The sequence below is a fragment of the Calonectris borealis genome, chromosome 2, assembly GCF_964195595.1.
Source record: "Calonectris borealis chromosome 2, bCalBor7.hap1.2, whole genome shotgun sequence".
Taxonomy (NCBI): domain Eukaryota; kingdom Metazoa; phylum Chordata; class Aves; order Procellariiformes; family Procellariidae; genus Calonectris; species Calonectris borealis.
The window spans coordinates 78,857,812-78,877,494 of record NC_134313.1 but is presented as its reverse complement, the minus strand read 5'-3'; the positions used below and the strand labels follow the sequence as shown (position 1 = coordinate 78,877,494).

Sequence of the window (19,683 nt, the reverse complement as noted above, 5' to 3'; positions counted from 1 at the left end):
TTTGCACTTGCTGCTGGATGCATGATTTTCTGTCTTTGGAAATGATTATGATTCAGCCAAAGATAGTGAGAAAACAGGCTGCAACATGAGTTTGAAAGATCCATGCAGAAGGTGGAGGGAGATTACTCACGCATTTGGGAAAAAAAAAAAAAAAAAAGGGAAAAAAAAAGGACTGGAAATGTCTCAGAAAATACTCAGCCTGTATAACAATCATTTGCTGTTAGAAATTGATCATATGTTATCTTCCAGAAAATGAGGCAATAATAACATATTCAGGTCAGAATTATAGTGCTTAGCTGTGCAGAATATCATCAAGAAGATAAGAAGTGGCTGTCTTTTATTACAGTTCTACCCATTTTCTGTAATTCTGTAATTTTACATAGCTCCAGGAATCCATATTTCCAGTGAGAAGTCTGGCCAATGTGGAATATTGTGCCAGTTGGAGATTTGTCTCCAAAAGTACTGAGAGAGAGGAAAGTCCTCCCATATCACCTTCTTGCTTAGTTTCACGTGAAAAAACAGTTATAAAAAGCTAAAATAACTGGTTAAATAGAGGATTGATTTCTCTATAGAAATAAGGCTGTTGAGCCCTGGGCTCAATCAAACTAATGATCTGTCTATTCTGTTCCTTTAACTCTTCCTATGTGCAGTCCCAGGTGATGTGAGAAATGGTGAAGATGAATAGTTACAAGGATAAGCATTCTGAGAAGTTGTTTCTTTCTTATCTCAAGCAACTAATTGTTGTTATCTTTGTAGAGGGGAATGCATATCTTACGACACAAGTGTTTAGATAATGAAATATAAATGCTCCATGAGAGAATCACAGGGAAGGAAAGTAGAAAGGATCTTTTGCAAGGTCAGGAAATGTTCCATTCCAGAAGAGTCTCAGATAAACACTTTAAAAAAAAATCTTACTGTATTTCATCTTGAAACTGTTTTCAACATCTCATGCTTCCAAAAACTCCTTTTTTGGAAAACTGTTTCAGTATCTCCATAGCTGGATGTATTCTTTGAAATTCCAACCTAAGTTTATTTGGAGCCATACTTCATAATTCTCCCTCATCAAACATCTTTTGCAAGCCCAAGCAAGCCAAGTCCTCTCCTGTAAAAAGGCCTTCCCATTCCCTCGATTATTCTTTTTATTATTTTTCCCTGTAACACCAGTTTGAGCTCATCTTTCCAGGGCATGAGTGGCCAGACTAGTATGTAATATTCTCGAGGTCATGATCTTGTAAATAACTCAGATGAAACATCCCAAGTTCATACTTTTCTCCTTTCTGTATCACACTTGCCTTCCTCCTCCTTCCTTCTGCACTACTACCAATTGATTCCTTCAAGTTAAAGGCAGAAATTCTTATGTGTCTTAGTGCAAAGATTTACACTACTAAATCTCATCCCTGTTTTTATTTTTTTTTTTTACCTTTACAACTGTTGAATCCTTCTTGTAATGCAGTTGCTGTGACCCTAGCATAAGAATAGCCATCTATAGAGATCTTAGTCAAGCAGCAAATGAACCATACAGTACATACTTGTATGTCTGCTGAAGTCATGACATGTTTACTGTGGTGTACTGTAGGGTTTGGTCCTGCCCACAGTGTACTACTAAATCCCAGGTGCTAAGAGTTATGCTGGCATTGTTTTAACTAAAATGTTGAGTTAAAGTTTGGGTATTTCAGAATAAACAAGCATTAACTGAAAAGCTGGGCTGTCTTCTAAAAATTTTCTTGTTGACTGCAGATGCAGCTTAATCATCTCAGCATAATCCCTCCTGTACTGTTCAGCTTTGGCTGACATAACAGATATTATAGTGATTTTTAACAAGAAGGTCTATGTATTCAATGTGCATTAACTTGTATTAAAGATACAATAACTGTCAGTCAGCAAGTTTAACATGTCTCAAGGACAATGATAAATTTCAGAGTTACCACTCTTCCTATTCTACCCTTTGCTCAGCCTAACTACACAGTAAATGTGATGAAGCCTATTGTGGTCATTTTATCCTTCTCCAGTACTGTGCATGTAATTCTCATTTATCTGCATCCCATAATGCATTTTTTCGTTTTAAAATTTTATTTTTCTCTTCAGGGTACACTTGTGCAGCACTTCTGATCTAGAATAAAGATAAAAATAGCCCAGTTATATGAAAAAGTTAAGCTATATGCCAGAAGGCAGCGTGCTTGAAAGAATAATCACCAATTTCCTAGTGTGCTACTTTAAAACTGATTTCCTTTAAAAATATAATGGTTTCTTAACTAAACTGCATTTTTTCCTCTTTTAGCTGATAGCAGAAGTGGTTTATAGTGCAACTGCTTAAGCACTTTTGTCCTTTTGTCCAAAATGCTCTATCTTTGGTACTTACCAAATAACAAATTACAGCTGAAGCTGAAGGAAAAGAAAGGATTAGGATAGAAATGTAGGCGTGACTGGCAGCTACTTTAAAGGCTGCATTTGAACATCATACAACTTTAGTATTCCAAAAGTCTTACTTATTTCTTAGCAGCTATAAGCAAACAAATCAAATTTTGCTTTCATTTACAGCAGAGTAACAGCACTCTAAATCATATCTCTTTCTTGAGCTGTTTCCAAGGATGGACTTGTCTTGTTTTTACGGTATTGTAATTCAGAGCAAAACTTAGAACAGTGGTTTTGGTATACGCATGAAGGGAGGAAAAGATTGTGTGATTAAGACTGGCAACAGGATGCTGAAAAGTGTAGTGTGATCTTCATTTGAGACCCAAACATTAAGTCATTTAACCTTTACCTTCCTGTAAACTGAGGATAACATCACTATTACTTCACAGCAGGATTTGAAAATTTTTTTCTTAAGATAAAGGATTTTGGCATTCTTAGATGAAAAAAGTTCATCTGTAAGGTACACAATACTGAATTTAAAAGGGACTTCTACGGCTCATAATCTAACCTACTGTTTAATGCAATGAAGAAGTGAATTCACAGATTTTTGGCTAGTTGCTCTTGCATTGAGCTCACTGTTAAAACAATTATATATACATATATTAATACTGTATAAGAAGTATATATATATTCAACTATATCTAGATATATACTACATATATATTTATCGTCATGCAATGGTGTATGCTGATAACCTATGCTCCTGCAGTGTATATACTGTATATGTTTGATATGTCTTACACTATGTTGAATGGAAAATAAATTTCCTTTACATGATATTCATGCTCACCAAATTGCCTGGGCATTTTTTTAGTCTGGCTAGACATATCTTACTCTTTATAAAAAATATGACTGCTCCATTTTGGACAGGCGTCATTTGACTTGCTAGAATGGAGGGTGCCTTCCCTTCTTCTTTAAAGATTTCCATTGAAAATGCATGGACATGCTGTCTTATCATCATTGTGCTATGAAATAACTATGCACTCATTTTTGATGGCTACTACTCCACTAACTGATAACTGGTGTAGGTAATAACAATGCTAACATGATCTCTGGCAAATTTCAGTTCTCAGATATCAGTGGCACAAATATTAGTTCCAGTTCAAAGATTAATGTTTTTTTCTTCTTTTTTTAATCTTTTTTTCTTTTCTTTTTTCTTTCTTTTTTTTCCTGTCTCTTTGTTCACTCTCTCCTTCCTTTTTTGTTCTTTTTTCTTCCTATGAAACCTCTAAGAAAGGCTGATTGCTCAGCATCCATGATTTAAGCTTCAAATATTTGGTTTTAATTCTATCTCTGTGTAAGAGGCTTGTTAAGATGCATGGTTTTGCAATTATTCCAAAATCAGGGTTGTGAGCTTTCTGGAACAGTGAAAGTAAATATATACAGTTGATATATGCAAAAATGGATTGTATCTGCGCATTACATGGCAGTAGCTATGTGTACGTCTATGGCATCATAAAGTAATTTGCTAGAGAAAACATATTCCAAATTTGTCCTTTTTTCTCGGTTGGTCAAAAGAGGTGTTCGCATATCTTAAAAATAAGGAGTAACTATTGGGTTTTTTTCTGGTATGATAACTGCCTTTTTTTTTTTTTTTTTTTTTTGGTGAGGCCAAAACATAACTTATTTGTGATAATTTTGTTTCTTTAAACTTTCAGATATGCAACTTTACCATGGATGTATCTTGTATCCAGATTCTTCTCAAGTTCAGATGTAGCTTTTATTTCTTACATCTCCTTGAATTTTGTGTTTGGCCTGTGTACCATGCTGGTGACTCTTTTACCTCGTTTGTTAGCTATAATTTCCAAAGTGCAGGTCAGTATGAAACCTTTGCTTTATGTTACTCATAAGTGAGATGTATGCACGCACTTCCGTGTATATGTTTGTGCATATATATATGTGTATGTTTATACATATGCACAGACAAGATTTTTTCCAGCAGAAAAACATGTTTTAAACATTTATCATTTTTCTGTCCTAGTGTATACTGTATTGCTTGTTACCATCTTGAATTTTAACTTGTTTATAAAAGAAGAAAAAAGAAAAGTTGTGCTGTAATAATGGAAAAACAACGTTAATTGAAATCTTGACATTTTCCAGACCATTAAGTTGTAATTGGCACATAATGGGAGCTGTTCTGGTCCATTGAATAGATGATATGCATTGTAAAATGTGTTTGAATAATACTGACATAAGAGATAAGCCGCATATTCCTAGGATCTGTAATGCACTTTATGAATAGTAATATGCATTCTCACTCCATGTATGTAACTTTCATTAGTCATAACATTAATTAAGCAACTTGATAGGGAGGAGTGTGTATGAATGTGTATGAATATCTATGCATGTACCAGGTCAAAAACTTGATGTTTGAAGTCAAATCTGGATTACATGTCGCTCAAGTTTGAAGACAGATTTGGTCTTGACTTGGGCTTAAGTTGGTGATTTAGAATTAATAGCACTCAAATATTATAATTTTAAGAAAGTAGAATGATCATGGCCACATCTGTTTCATCACTGCCTGTGAACCTCAGCTAAAATTAGAATCCCATGGCCCTAGGCACTCTAAAATACAATAGGAGATGAACCCTGCCCCAAAATAGTTCACAATATGCTCTTCTGAAATCAGTTCACCTTGAGTGAGATTTGAATGCTGTATCCAGCTTTGTAAGTGTGCTTAATATGCTGTTGGAGAAAACTAATTTTTTCCTCTTTTTTTTCTCCCATCCCCCCACCCCCCGCTAAATCTTAATACAGAGTTTTCAGAACATCTACAATATCCTCAAATGGACATTCATTGTATTCCCACAATTCTGCTTAGGCCAGGGTTTAATAGAACTTTCGTACAATCAGATCAAGTTTGACCTGACCAGCAACTTTGGAATAGATTCATATGTGAGCCCCTTTGAGATGAATTTCCTGGGCTGGATTTTTGTGGAAATGGCCCTGCAGGGAACACTACTTCTCCTTTTACGGCTTTTTCTTCATTGGGATCTCCTCCAGAAACCAAGGTGTGTTACAATTTTTATTCTGGCGTAGTGGACACTGAATTAATTTTTAAAGAAAGAAAATGGTGGATTCCTTTGAACACCTAAAGGTACATACTTCTGATAACATGGTGTACCTGAATTAGGGGAAACTGCAGAAAAAATACAAGTGGTTGCTGTTTCCCTTGGATTCTGCTGAGATTTGATCACCAAGCTTTAAGGGATCGCAACCAGGGAAATAAAACAGAGTTATCCAGAGTACAGCAATGTCCAATTTGCCATGTATCATTTGTTATCATCTTCTGTTTTAGGGGTCAGTGTTCAATTAACAGTATGGTCAGTCCTTCAGAAGATGTTGATGTAGAAATGGAGCGACAGCGGCTTTTTAGTGGAAGAACTGGTAATGATGTCCTCCTTCTGTACAACCTCAGGAAGTGGTATGGAGGTTTCAATAAGAAGAACACAGCTGTGGAAAGCATAAGCTTGGGAATACCGAGGGGAGAGGTAAAGCGGTCTTTTTTTTTCCTTTCAGAAAATAATACTTCTTTCTGAGTCATTGTTCAGACATACTCAGGATGTCTACAATCAAAGATCTGTAGATAGCAGCGGAATAATTTCAATTGTAGTAATTTCTGAAAATCAATAACTGGATAAAAGCAGAAGCTCTGGTGGTGTTTAAGAAGCAACTGTTCACTTATTTTTTGGGTTACAAATTCATCAGAGTCTTAATTTTTTCTTCTTGCTTATCTTTACCAAGCTACTGCTTTATAGGCTAACATAAAAAAAAAGTAGGTAGCAGCAGTTCAAAGTCCGAAGAGAAAGCAAAGAATATCTAGCTCAGTTGTAAACTGTGGACTGAATCCTGAATTTGTCACCAAGGTAAACTTGTAGTTCCCATGCTGAAATCATCACAGTATATTTTAATATAGCATATAATATACTAATATATTATTTTAATAAACTCAAATTTAGCACTGAATATGGTAATCCTAAAGATTTCAGAATGGCATTTATGTGTTGTTTCCTTTTTCCCCTGCGATTTTGATGCTTTTTGGAATTGCAGATATTAATTTCTAAAATACTGATAAGGAAAAGACTTTGCTTGGTTGCTAACAGCAAATGGGAAAATATGAGAAACTAGTGCATGGCAGCACAGGTCCAGTGACGTCCTGCCAGTTATAGATCAGTTGTTGGGTAACTGTGGTAACCAGGAGAACGTTATTGCTGATTAAAGCCTATCTATCAATAAGAAAGTTCATGAAACAAGTATTTTAGAAGTTATGAAGTGCTATAAGTAGACTTAATACAAATCCTGTCCTAGTTTAAGCATATATTCATTGCAGCTAGGGGCCTGAAATAACTGTTCAGAGTCAGTGTGTGTCTTGGCTCTTCAGTGTTCATTTACTTCAGAGTGAAGCAGCTCATGAGAAACTGAAAAATATTGATTCTACAGACTGGTAGTCAGGGCTCTCAAATAGGACTTGAGATCCTCAGGTTCAAATCTAGCATTTACTAATAATATGGATAAATAATGCATTTAGTTACTGGGCAGGGTTTTAAGTGGAGGGCTAGAATCCTAAATAAGTCAGTTTTAGGAATTAGGGGGTAATCAAAATATTATATATATGGGTTTTTTGAAAATTTATTTTCCGTGGGAAAGGCAATTTGCACATACAGTGTACCCATATACAGATTCTTACAGACGTATGGTAGGAAATATGAAAAGGGGAGAAACTGTTGAAGAATTGATATTACTTATTTCTTTCAGCATAGCAGATTCATTGCTTTTCCTCTGTGTTTTTTTAATCTCTGTTAGTGTTTCGGACTCCTGGGAACAAATGGAGCTGGGAAAAGCACAACATTTAAGATGCTGACTGGAGATATCATCCCATCTGCAGGACGTGCTGTTATCAGGTCTCCTACAGGGTAAATAACACAGGGTTTGATCAGAATAGTGCTAATTGATAATGCCAATGATCAAAGACTCAGCATGTCTTCAGTCCTTTATACTGGACTCTAAGGACCTGTTTTGTTCCCTTTTAAATGTATATTGCTTTATTGCTGTTAAGTCTCTGCAGGAAAGCATTTTAGCATTATTTAATTCCATCTGACAGCTCTGTTAATTGAGAATAAACTTGTCTGGTAGCAAAAGAATAGAACCCTTAGCATACAGCCTTTTAAAATTGTAACAAAAATCTTAACATACAGTATGTCCAGATGCATGGACATATATCCCCCATACTAGTGCAGCACTAAAGGTTTCCAGGCATAGGCTGATGAGCAGTGCTTCAAGTGGATAATTTTAAAATTATCTTGTGTGCTTCAGAATCATTAATCAATTACTTGATCAATATGCTATGTAATTAGGATAGGAGGTAGTGTTGGTGATATTGAGGCTAACTTTGATGGAGTGATAAGTCAATAATGGACTTTTTTGGTTAGATATAACCAACATTTACTGGTTTTCCCAACAAAATTGGAGGAGAAGTAAAGTTATTTTTTAGTCAGGCCAAAGTAAAATGTATATGGGTATATATAAATGTATTCTGCTCCAGTTAACAATTTCAAAACTTCTTTTTTCCTAAATTATGTCTATTTCAAAATATGTGTTTTGGAGAAGGACAGGTGAAATTAATATTTAATTCAGAAAATTTTTAAAGGAAGCATTTTGGAATTTCCAAAATGACAAGTTACAATTCTTTGTTTTAGAAATTAAATGTTATCATAGGTCAGTGTTTGCTCACTTATTTACAAAGATAATGATCAGCAGATTTAACTTAAAAATGTAAGTAGTTTCAGTCATTGCAAGTTTTCTGGAGCATTTACACTTCTTTTGAAACGGACACACTCACCACTACCAAACATGATTTTACCTAAGTGTGTTTTGTTTTATTTTTTCATTATCTGTAATAACAACTGTTTTTTCAAGACATTCAGTGTAAAAATAATTTGATAACAAAGAACTCCTAAAATGACCATCAAATAATTTTTAATCATGAAGAGGGAATGACTAAAGGGATTTTGGAGAAATTATTCTTAAGAGAGTAAGAAGTGATATGAGTGAGGCTTTACAATGGTTATAGAGACTTTTAAATGGTTGTTTTCATTTATAATTTCCCAGAACAGAAGACAAAAATTTTCAGACTTTAAGCAACAACAACAATAACAATAACAAAAGTCATTTAAAATTAGGTAAAAATTAACATTTGTTGTTCTTTGGAACTGGTGGAATGCTTTGTACCAGGATATCATGGAGGTCAGAAGTTTAGCATGAGTCTGAAGAGGATTTGAGATTTACAGAAATAAAGTAATCTGTAATAATTTTTGATAAGATATTGCCCTCAAGGCAGTATTTAAGCTCCCAGGTTGTGTTTAGATTTTGAGGGGTATTTTTCTATAGATTTTAATGGGACTTGCCTTTGGTCCCACCTGTGCATTCATAGATTGCATATGGCTTTCCCTGTACAATGTGGTAGCAGATCTATATTTGAGCAAATGATTTGATCTGGTGTACAATTCTGAAATTTTAATATCTACTTGAAAGCAAATATAAAGTTATAAGAGGATGTTTCATCATCACGTGTATTGAGACTTACACTATGTTTATTGACTACATGACTTATTTTATCAGAAACCCTAAAGATAACTTTTCAAAAAATCACAAAACAATTTAAAATGCCTGTATTCCTTTTACTAGACATGTTCTTATGTACCTGTGGCTAAACGGATAAAAATACTTCTGAGGTCATTTTTAGTATGCTACTGGCATTTAACAAAAGGTTAAACGCTTTTCCTGTACATCATGTGTGCTACTTTCATTTCTCCCACTGTGTTGTATAATTCCAACATGAAAGCATACTTTAAGATGCAACGTTATTTACCATATACCAAAATATAGGTAATGAAATTTGACACATTTAGGAGGCTTGAAAGGAAGCCTTAGACATTTGTATTTAAGTGTCAAAAATACCCTTGACAACATTAATTATCACCCTGTGTTATGGTGGTGTCAATCCAGATTATGGACTTTTATGTGTTTGAAGTGGCTGAAGTGAGTGAAAAACCCATATTCCCAGGCTTTCAAAACTTATCACTAACTTGAGAAGGCAACCTCAAGCAAGAACTGCAGTTACACAGTAGGTAAACTTAGGAAAACAAACAACTTCGAGGCTGGGAGAAGAGATTTATGCAATTCCTGACTTTGTTCCTTGCTTCGTATTTTGGCAACTGCTGTTAAGCAGAGCACGGTGCACTGTGTTGCTGTACTACTGAAAATCACTAGGGGGCAAATTCGTTGACTCTTCCAGAGGTAAGATTATAACCACAACAGGTCTGGAAAACCCTTCCTCAACAGCTGAAAAATGACTAAAGTTACTCATCCAAAGCAGAATAACTTTTTCTGAATAGAATTGATTTATGATTTTAAGACAAAAAAAGATGAAGATTGTGATGTGTGAACCAGTTAAGTTGATATTTTCTGTAGGCTAGTGAGAAGATACGAAGATGATTGTGATAAAATTTTATGTTATGCTTACTTGATTCAGAACCAGGTATAGCCATTTCCTTTCTGAGCAGCAATCATATTTATCCCCAGGACAAGAACTGGGGCAACTATCAAGTTCCCAAACAGTGAAATAAAAAAATTAAAATTTAAAAATATTTTTTGTAACAGTTGGTTTATTTGTGAGTGTCCAGAACACCTTCCAGTTCCAGGTGTCTCTAAGCTGTCTTTGTTAGTTACAACTCCAGTGAACAGATATTAAAAGCTAAATGAGTGTGTCTGAGTCCCAGATCTTTAGCTACCACCTTTAAGTCAGTATTTAGAGGCAAAAACAACAAGAAACTTCAGAGTGATGGAAATGTTTTTGTTCTTTTTATTTGCATGCTATGCAATATGCTCTGTAAGGAATATGTACACTCCACATCAGAAAGACAATTGCAGATTTCAGAAATCTTTCCTCTCTAAATGTAGATTTATTTGCTGCTGATAAATTAGTGTGTACGTCTTAAAACAAAACAAAACCCCACAAAACAAACCACAGCCCCACCCCTGTATATAATTCGTGGAGAACATAGCTCTATCTGATTTGGGTATCAGGTACCCAGGGACTTTTAGGTGGATCGATTTGTATTTACACCTGAGATAAATGAAAGAAGGGGGATATCACGGTAAGAAGTCTTCTCCTTTTCTTACTCCAGTAGTGTGCTCAAAAGCCTGGTATTCCTGGCACAGAAGAAGAGAGGAGAGTCAGCTGAAGAAAGCAGTTGCTGGTCACAGCTGCAGTCCATTTGCTGGTCAGCAGATCTAGAGTTCTTTGTTTAAAATCTATGTCATGAAGCAGCTTCCATAGAGACATTACCTCTGATAGCGATTCCTGATGAATAATTTGAGCAGCAGCTTAGATGTAGATCCCATCTCTGTTGGGTTTGACGGGAAAGAACACAACTTTTGTCCTCTGTGACCCTGAAAAGACAGGATACTATAATCTGATGGATCCTTCATGATGCATTCTTCATGATCAAATAATGAAATGAGTATGCAAAATTATTATTATAATAGGAGAACCTAACGGATGTAACTCCATGCAGACAATCTTTAATTCCTAACAGTTCCTGTTTCCTTGAATAACTATGCTTGAAAGTTCCTGGTTAAAAACAAAAAAAAACCCCAAAACTATATGTACATTTTCCTGATCGCTATTGTAATTGTTTCACTGAATTTAAAATGAAGTCAGAAGTGGCTCTTTGAGGCAGGTGCACTGAAAACATCCTTGAATGTTACAGGACAGCTTTTGCACCTTTGGACAGCACAAGGGACTAGAAATGGAAGATGAGCTTTTTCAAAAGTGCATGTTGAATTGCAAAGTAGAATTTTGGGAAGTTCAACCTAAAACATCTTGGAGATGCATGGGTTTATATAGAAAGAGCCTCACACATTGATAATCAAGTGGTATTCAGGGAATTCCTGCTAGATTCTCAAAGAAAATATGAAAAATGTACTTCTGAGTGGCAGCTGCCTTTTTAACAGGGCGGAAGAGCAGATTCACACACATCTTCAAGTACTTTTAAAAGATTTGTTGGCTTGTAGGTTGTTTGTTGAATGTTTAATACCACAAAAAAGGAGCTTATTCCTAAGAACCTGAGAGAAAACTATGTCTGTTTTCATAACAAAAGCTGAGTAAAATGCATAAAAGCTAGATGTTATGTAATAGTTTTCAATATCACTGAGATTCATAAGACCGGGTGTTATTAAGCAGGAATGTTTATTAAATACTAGAGCCAACTTCATCTCTTCTGCAAATCACGGTTTCCTGGCATTCTTCTTGATGGGGGCATTCTTTTGGGGAAGGGAAGGTTTCTGATCTGTTTGTATTAAGCCTTTCTCTTTTTGATACACTACAAATTAAATAGATATTTTAAAAACACTATGTGCCTAAACTTTGTATCTTACCATTTACATGTCAAATGCACATTTACAGTATACAAGATGAGCAGTCTACCAAAAACCTGCTTTTTTTTATTTTCATATCCTTCTGCAGAAAATGTTTGTAGGTAACTTCTAACCTTTGCAATCCCATTCTGGTTGTAACTGTGATGTGATAAAGATAGTCCAGTAAGAGAAATAATACGAATTTATCACCAACCACAGCCAATCTTGTGAAGATAATAGCAAAATGCCATTCACAGGGGATTTTGCCTTTTTTATAATTTTGTGTACCTCATTAACATTGTCATTATCAGTGACATATCTGTCCAAATGAAACATAAAAATAATTATCATATAGAGAGTGTGTCTCCATATTAGGTATTTTTGCAACCCCAATATTAAAGAGTGCCAAAGGAAGAACTAGCACTGAAACAGTTTGGAAGATGTGGAAATAAAATACTGATGCTGAAGTACCAGCAGTCCCTCTCATAAAGGACATAAATATTAAAAGCAAAAAGCAAAGTGACTAGAGAGTATTTTAATAAAATTTGCTTACCTGTATTTATAAAGTATGGTTTTATAAGACATTAGGAGACTCTGACTGGCTTTTGAACAACATCCATACAAAGGTGTTGTCAGGCTTAAATATATATAATAGTTAACTGCATGGTCTTCTTGATATTTAGAAGGTTTTCTTGCAGTCTTTGCCGTTCTAGTTTGCTGAATAGAGTTGACTTTAAGTTCATACTTAGAGCAAAGTCTCGCTTGTGGTGGGGTGCATAGAGGAAGAAATAGATAAGACGGGTGTCGTCCTGTTCATGAGTTGCCCCACTGAGGCCTGAAGCATTTGGCAGTCTTCCTCATGTAATTAATTTATCTCCCATGAATTTCCATCTTCCTTCTGCACAGAGACATCCTCTATGACAGCAACTCCCCGTCCTATTTGAATTAAGTGTCAGTCATCTTAGCTGTTGGATCACAAAGTCATAGGACCAAAGAACTGCTCTCCAAAGAGGGGAAAGTAAAATATTTCTTTATAGCTAGAACTTGGACTCTTTTGATAGTTATGATATTCAGCTTGATAAATAATTAAAAACGCAATTCAAATAGCGTTACTTGAAAGGCAGAATAAATTTACAACAATATAATGGCTGAGATAGCTGTTGTTACACTGTATATCAGTATAATTGGTTTAATTATAACTAAGCTATAGTTACATTAATTATATGTTAACCTTGATTTTTTTATAATGTTAATTGAGCATTAGTATGCACTGAATTGAATATGCAGTTAAGAGTGCAATGGAATGTCTAACTACTTTTGCAATTTGTAAATTTATATTTCATTTTGACTAATTAATGGAATTTATCTCTCTACAGAAGCTGTTGTAAGTACCATATATATCACTGCCTTTATTTTAACTGCATTCAAAAACTACAGAAAAAGCATACAAAAGTGAAGCAAAGCGCACAGCCGAGTCAATAGTGAAACTATTTTTCCAAAAACAGCCATAAGGCTGATATCGAGGGTACTAAGTTGTATCTGGAACTTGAAACTGAGGTGTATCTTTGAATGTCAGCCCACAGCTATGTATAAGCTATGTTGCCAGTAACCACTGTAACAAATAAGAACCAAATCTAGACTCTGCAATAACCAGCCTAGCCTTCTGGAAACTACAGGTCCCGTTCAGGTGGGAGAAGGCAACAGGTTGTGTCCAAGATCATTCTCGCTCGTTCCAGTGTTTTGGTTTCTTTTCAGTGCCAGTAAAGGCTTTCAGACTGGAATGCCCCATGCCACCCCAGTGTAGCCTTCCGGGCTGGAATCAGATTTCAGGGTTTTCTTTCAAGGCATGAAAGAAATGGATCGATGTAAAAGACCTTAAAATGATCAATGGAGGAACAACTTTGAATCAAAAATTTTATTCACTAAGAGTTTAGTTTATTATCCCCAGTGTCTTGCGAGTCTGGCAAGTTTCTTTCATAGATAGTATAAAACTCTGCAAGATGAGCACTCCAAACTTATGGAAGCCTCCTTGAGTCCTGGATTTTTTTCAGGATGATTTGCAACAAAGTATCATAATTCTCACTGTATAAATGGAGACTAAAGCACTTAGGAAGGGATGGAATACAATATCTCCCATACTTCAAGTGCTAGACTGTGCTATTTTTCCTGAGGATGTTATACATTCTGTTGACCTTTTCCAAAAGTGTGCTAGAAATATAATTTTGCAACTTTAAAATTTTGTTTAACATATAAAGTTTTCCGGACGTGTTCTGTTGGTTTCGTCTGTTGCAGCTGTTCCACTTTAAAGGAAAAATTAAATAGTAAGTGGAAGTATTGACTGAGTATAACAATATAGTTTAAAAATTAAGTCTTCGCTAGGAAGGAGAAAACACATGTTCCATGTTAGTTCTATGTCTTAACTTGTTCAGGATGTATAACTAAACTTCCTAATAGAATTTAAAGACAACAATTACTCAGAAAGTCCTGTATTAGTGTAAAAGTCTGGTTTCCTGCCTATAGTTTTTAGATATTACACTGGAATTCATTGTGTCTAGTGTACTATGGACAAAAAGGCTGAGAGGGGTTGGAATCCGTACTTATATGTTCTTTCTCTCTTTATTTATAAAATGAGCTGATTTTTTATTCCTGTATGTCCTGTTGTTTATATGAGCAACCTAATGAGAAACACTACTATGCTGATATAAAAGGGCAGAAAACAAACGTCTGTTTTTCTCTAGCTTGAGAAAAAAAATCAGCGTTTTGCTGCATGCTAATCTATATTTCAGAAAATATTAAAAAAAAAAATTCCAATTTCATTCTGGTAACATCATATATGAAGATGTTTGTTAAGGAAGAAGAGGATTATAATTAGTTTAATGAATGGCATCAGAATTAAAAAAAAAAAGAAGGAAAAAGCATTTACAGTATATCATTTAGTGAAAAGGTTTTCTGGTATCATGCCATCACTACTTGAAACATTCATTTCATTTAGACCCATGAGAATGAAATCTGAGAGATAAACTTGAATTTCAAGGAAAATCAATTTCCCGAGATGAGGGCAGTTTTCTGTTATAAGAGATGTACTATAATTATAAAATCATGCTGTGTTTTCTTTCATCTATTCTTTCAGTATTCAGAAAAAGCTTAGGACCTGGCTAAATAAAATTGAAGGATGGTCTCCAGGTTTTTGATTTGGAAATCTACTCAGTGATATTGCTGAGGGAAGAATAGGTATTGTACTATACATACCAAAAAAGTCTCAATAAAAGACCAGAACCCTTATATGATTTTTTTTTTTTTTCCTTCTGGTCAGATTGTTTTCTGCTTTGACAGTACAGAGATGGAAAAAAACTAGGTCCATGAGTTCTTTAGTGAATACATTAGAATCTCTTTATTATTGGGAACTCTTTCAGTCTTCAAGGTCAGCACTAATGGATAAAGTTGCAAGATAAAGACCAAACTGAATAAGAATATTAAATGATCTGTTCTCACTGTACTCTTCCTTTATGAAAACTAAAGGTCAGTGGGTGGGATATTGTTCATCTAAGGCTGTGTGCTTTACAGGAGGCACAACACTAAAATCATATCTGTACAATTAGCACTGGGGACACTGATGTGTTTTTATTTCCTGATGCAAACTGAATAGCTATTGCCTAATACAGTTCTAGTTAAAGAACATTAGATGTCTGTTATTTTTTGCAGCCATGCATGCTTATTATTTATTCTTCATGGTACGGACCCACTCCAGACTAGATATATCTATCCAGCTACCTAGTTCATGCTGAGTAAATGTTCCTGAAATTACCCCCGAGTGTGATTTGTTCTCTTGTGACTGAACTTGGCATATTACCAAAAGCCCAATCTCTTCTTTCTCCAAAGACGGCAGCTGCACCAAAAGGAAACCTTGTTAGTGTGCCTGAATCTTCCTACTAAAACAAACCTCACATGCATCTCTCTCTGTTCAGCAGCATCTAGATAGCATTTCACTGTGGATAGTGTTTCGCCGTGTTAAAGTTCATCAAATAAGGAATCCACTGCTTCTGATAGGTTATGCAAAAAAACCCAACATTCATTAATCCATATCTTATGGTAAAGGTGACCTTGAAAAATAATTTAATATGATTCAGGTATGGCTGGAAACTGAGCTAGCAAAAATTCTGTATGTACTTCATTTAAAATAACCTATAAGTGGATATAAATTAATGAGGAAGTACACTTCTGGTATCCTCTTTCCCCTACCACCTCTTTTCTTTTTTGCTAAGTCTTTGTCTACAGAGATGTCTCCAGGCAGTTAACTTCCTTGGCACCATCCAAACCTATAAAGATACTAAAATTTTATATCTTTGTCATTAAGAGCAAAGGACCATTCTAATTAGTCCCCAGCAAGGTTCATCATAATAATGATAATTTATCTTTTGATAGCGTTAAAATATATTTTGATGCTGTGATTCATTATGTAAAATGCAGAATTTGTGTTTTCTTTTTCTCCCCAGACTCCTGAATCTTGTTAACAGGAGATACATATTTATATTTCCACTAGTGCTGGTATTTGTAGATCCTACATTTAATACATTTACTTTGTGTCTAAAAGATTAATCATATATTTAGTTCTCTTAAACCGAAACGTAGGAAACCACTAAGGGGAAAACCATTCTGTTACTCAGAACCTTTTAAAAACTTTTTTCTTTCAAAGCTCAGATTTTTTTATTATTAAGTATTTTAATTTTGAGAGGTCTTTTCTGTACATGTAAATCAGCATCACTGAATGTTGAATTAGATGTTGGAATAAATAGGATAGATTTAGTATCATTATGGGTAATGAGACACCCTTGCAATCAAGCTTGCTTCTTAGCAATGAATGTAATTTCAAGTAATGCTGTATAGCTACAAAGTGATGGCCAAAGTCTCTCAAATCAGCATCATTGTATATTTTTTTCCTGTATTGTCTTTTAACCTGCTAGGCTTTAATATTCTGCATTTTGTTTTACTCTTCTTGTTTAGAGAATACATGCATGCATATGTGTGTGCACAGACACACAAAGAATACACAGCAACATTTCCCTCTCTCTCTTTCAGCTACTGCCCCTTTAATATTGAATGTGATGCACGCAGTATGGTTTTGAAATATGTCTCCTTAGAGCAGGGTCTACCGAAGAGATAAGGGAGGTAAACCTGGTAAGAATTAATTCTCATAGATCTGTCCTCCTCCTGTGTTGATCTGTTCACCTGGACACACACCCCGTTAGAATAGCGATGCATGGGTGGCAGTGCTAATCTGAAAGGGACAAAAAGCACGCATTGCGTCTGAGTGGTACGATGGTAAGTGATCGTAGCAAAGAGATCCAGACTCATTTACCTATGGAGTTGAGGGTAAGTGTGTTTGTCTTGAAGACTCTCTATCCCAAGGGTGAAACCCAGGGCTGCGTTTTTTTTAAAAAACATTCAAGTCTTTTGCTTTTTCTTTAAACAGGTCTGAAATGGATATACTATCTGCTAGCTCTGAAGGCATTCTCACCGGCTATTGTCCACAGCAAGATGCCCTGGATGAACTTCTAACGGGTTGGGAGCATCTTTATTATTACTGCACACTGCGTGGAATTCCAAAACAGGATATCCATAAGGTAACTATCCAGAACAGATTTGCAGGGGGAGCTGAAGCCAGGTTGGGCTGTGGAGTTTATAAAACAATTATACTTTTTTTACATGAGAGAATATCTAATATTTCATCTTAAAGGCTTTAGTAATAAGATTTTTCATTACTGCTATTTTATTTAAACAATATGGATTTTTTTTTTTCTGTCTGTTATGCCAGTTCAAAACACAATAGCATCACTGAGGATAGTAAAATAACAGTAATGCAAATGAAATCTTAGGCACAAAAACTCTAAAGGAAATTTGTGAATGGTTCAACACCTTCATTATCACACTTGGAGAAATGGGAGGGAACACCACATGTTCTGAGTCATGTACCTCTGAAAAACTTTTTTCTTCAGAGATGGGTTTAAACTCTGAAGGAATTAAAACTGGTTGAATGATTATATAAATAAAGCAAACATCTGGGTGCTGAGATAGCAGCTATCAGCAGTCTGCTAGTAAATGTCTTAAACTTCACGAGATGGTGGCTGCATTCAAACCACCTGCTGGGAGCGGAATAAAATATTCCAGCTGCCATACCAGGCCTGGGGTTTTCCAAGGAGAAGAGGCCAAACCTGTGTCAGAAAATGCTTTAAGAGCTTACTAGCATAGATGATGACAATATCTGGGAATGTCACTGAAAGGTTTTGAATTTACAGATAGATGTAGCTGTGCTGATCAGCAAACAGTGCTCTTTTTCTGTAATGAGTCATCCAATACCAGAAATTAAATACCAAATGGAAATAGTGTAAAATGTGGGGGGGTTTTCTGTCTCTGAAGATGGAAATTTCTGATCTGACCTGGATTTGAGCAGCTCAGTCTCTTGTGCTTAATTGCATCTCTATTAACATGAGAAAACCGAAATGTGATATGAAATTGGTGTCTGTCATTCCTGCTGTATAGATTGGTCCCATGTAGTTGCTCTGGCTGTAGGTTTGTCCTCATAACCTCCAGAAAGCTGCCTGTTGTCTTCCTTTTCCTTTTTCCAGAAGCAAAACTGCAGGTAACTGAAATATTTTTTTCTACCTACTCAGCATTTTCCTGGCTATTGCCTCAGGATCTGCTACAGTCAGTTTACACTCATGTTTACAGTCAGTTCCTTGTCTGTATGCAAGAGGGCTGCCTTCTGGTTCTTTGCAGCTTTTTTTCCCCAGCAGCTAGGTACCATTCCAGAAAAAGGTATGATTCCTGCAATGGGACATTGAGTATTCAGAAATAACTGCCATCATGTCCCAATAATAACATCAGAACAGACAATATTTTGAATTTTTCCTGTCTTGAGCTAATCATTTGGCTGTTTCTGGATGAGGTACTGGGGGAAATAAAAGATTCTTACATGCCTTTGCCCCTTCTCTTGGGCAGTATCCTGTCTGGCTGGACTTTTAACTGACTGTTTTAACAGTACATTTCTTGCAGGCTGCTTAGAAATCATCATACAGTCTTTTATTTAGTTGTTTGCTCTTCATAACTCATTGGTGGTATTTTTTGCTTCTGAGTACTAGCAGAGTGCTGAAAACTTGAATATGTTTCCCTTGATATAAAGGAAATATATTAAGGGATAATTGTTGTTGCACTAAACCCCTTAACTATAATTACTTGTTTTCTCCATGAACTGACAGCTCCTCTCTAACAGTTGGGTTAAAATCCTATCATAAGTAGCATCTATTATCGTGGCACTTTAATAGACACAAAGGTAGCAACAGATTCTGGCGTCTCCTCTAGAGCTTTGTAGTCATTCAAAAGGATGCTGTTAAATATCCATACATCTTACATTTGTTATTGAATGCTTTTGGTCCTAAGTGTAATTTAAAACAGGAATCAAAGTTTGATTGTTTAATTATGCAGCAGTGCACTTAAAATGCTCTAAACATGGTTTTTAAGCTTTTCTGTCTTAACATTTTCATAAGAGAAGACAATATATTCTTGTAATGCATATGTCCAAACGGTACACCATGTACTATAAATGAAGCAGTTTTTAAGACACCCTAAGAAGAATGGAAATTGCAGAAGCACCTGAATGATAGAAGTACATAGTTTTAACTAAATTCCATGGGACTCACTTAACTCACGTACTTTGGGTCATATACATAGTGTTACTCTCAGCAAGCTCACTCCAGAGTGTAGAGTAAGCATATTCCCCATTTGTGAATAGGCTGAAGCACATAAACCCAGGCACATGGTGATCCTCTGAGAGAGAAATGGAGTAAGAATGAGCCTATG

The 19,683-nt window shown here is 35.5% G+C and overlaps 1 protein-coding gene across 1 annotated transcript in view; it reads left to right on the top strand.

The window, feature by feature from the left end:
• The window catches only part of ABCA13 (ATP binding cassette subfamily A member 13), a 210,761-nt gene that overhangs the window by 161,496 nt on the left and 29,582 nt on the right, over positions 1 to 19,683 (top strand). Inside the window, exons 45-49 of the mRNA XM_075142413.1 lie at positions 4,071 to 4,227; positions 5,170 to 5,423; positions 5,711 to 5,903; positions 7,216 to 7,325; positions 17,300 to 17,450. Coding sequence (XP_074998514.1) covers positions 4,071 to 4,227; positions 5,170 to 5,423; positions 5,711 to 5,903; positions 7,216 to 7,325; positions 17,300 to 17,450 — 865 coding nt within the window. The remainder of the gene's footprint in view (positions 1 to 4,070; positions 4,228 to 5,169; positions 5,424 to 5,710; positions 5,904 to 7,215; positions 7,326 to 17,299; positions 17,451 to 19,683) is intronic.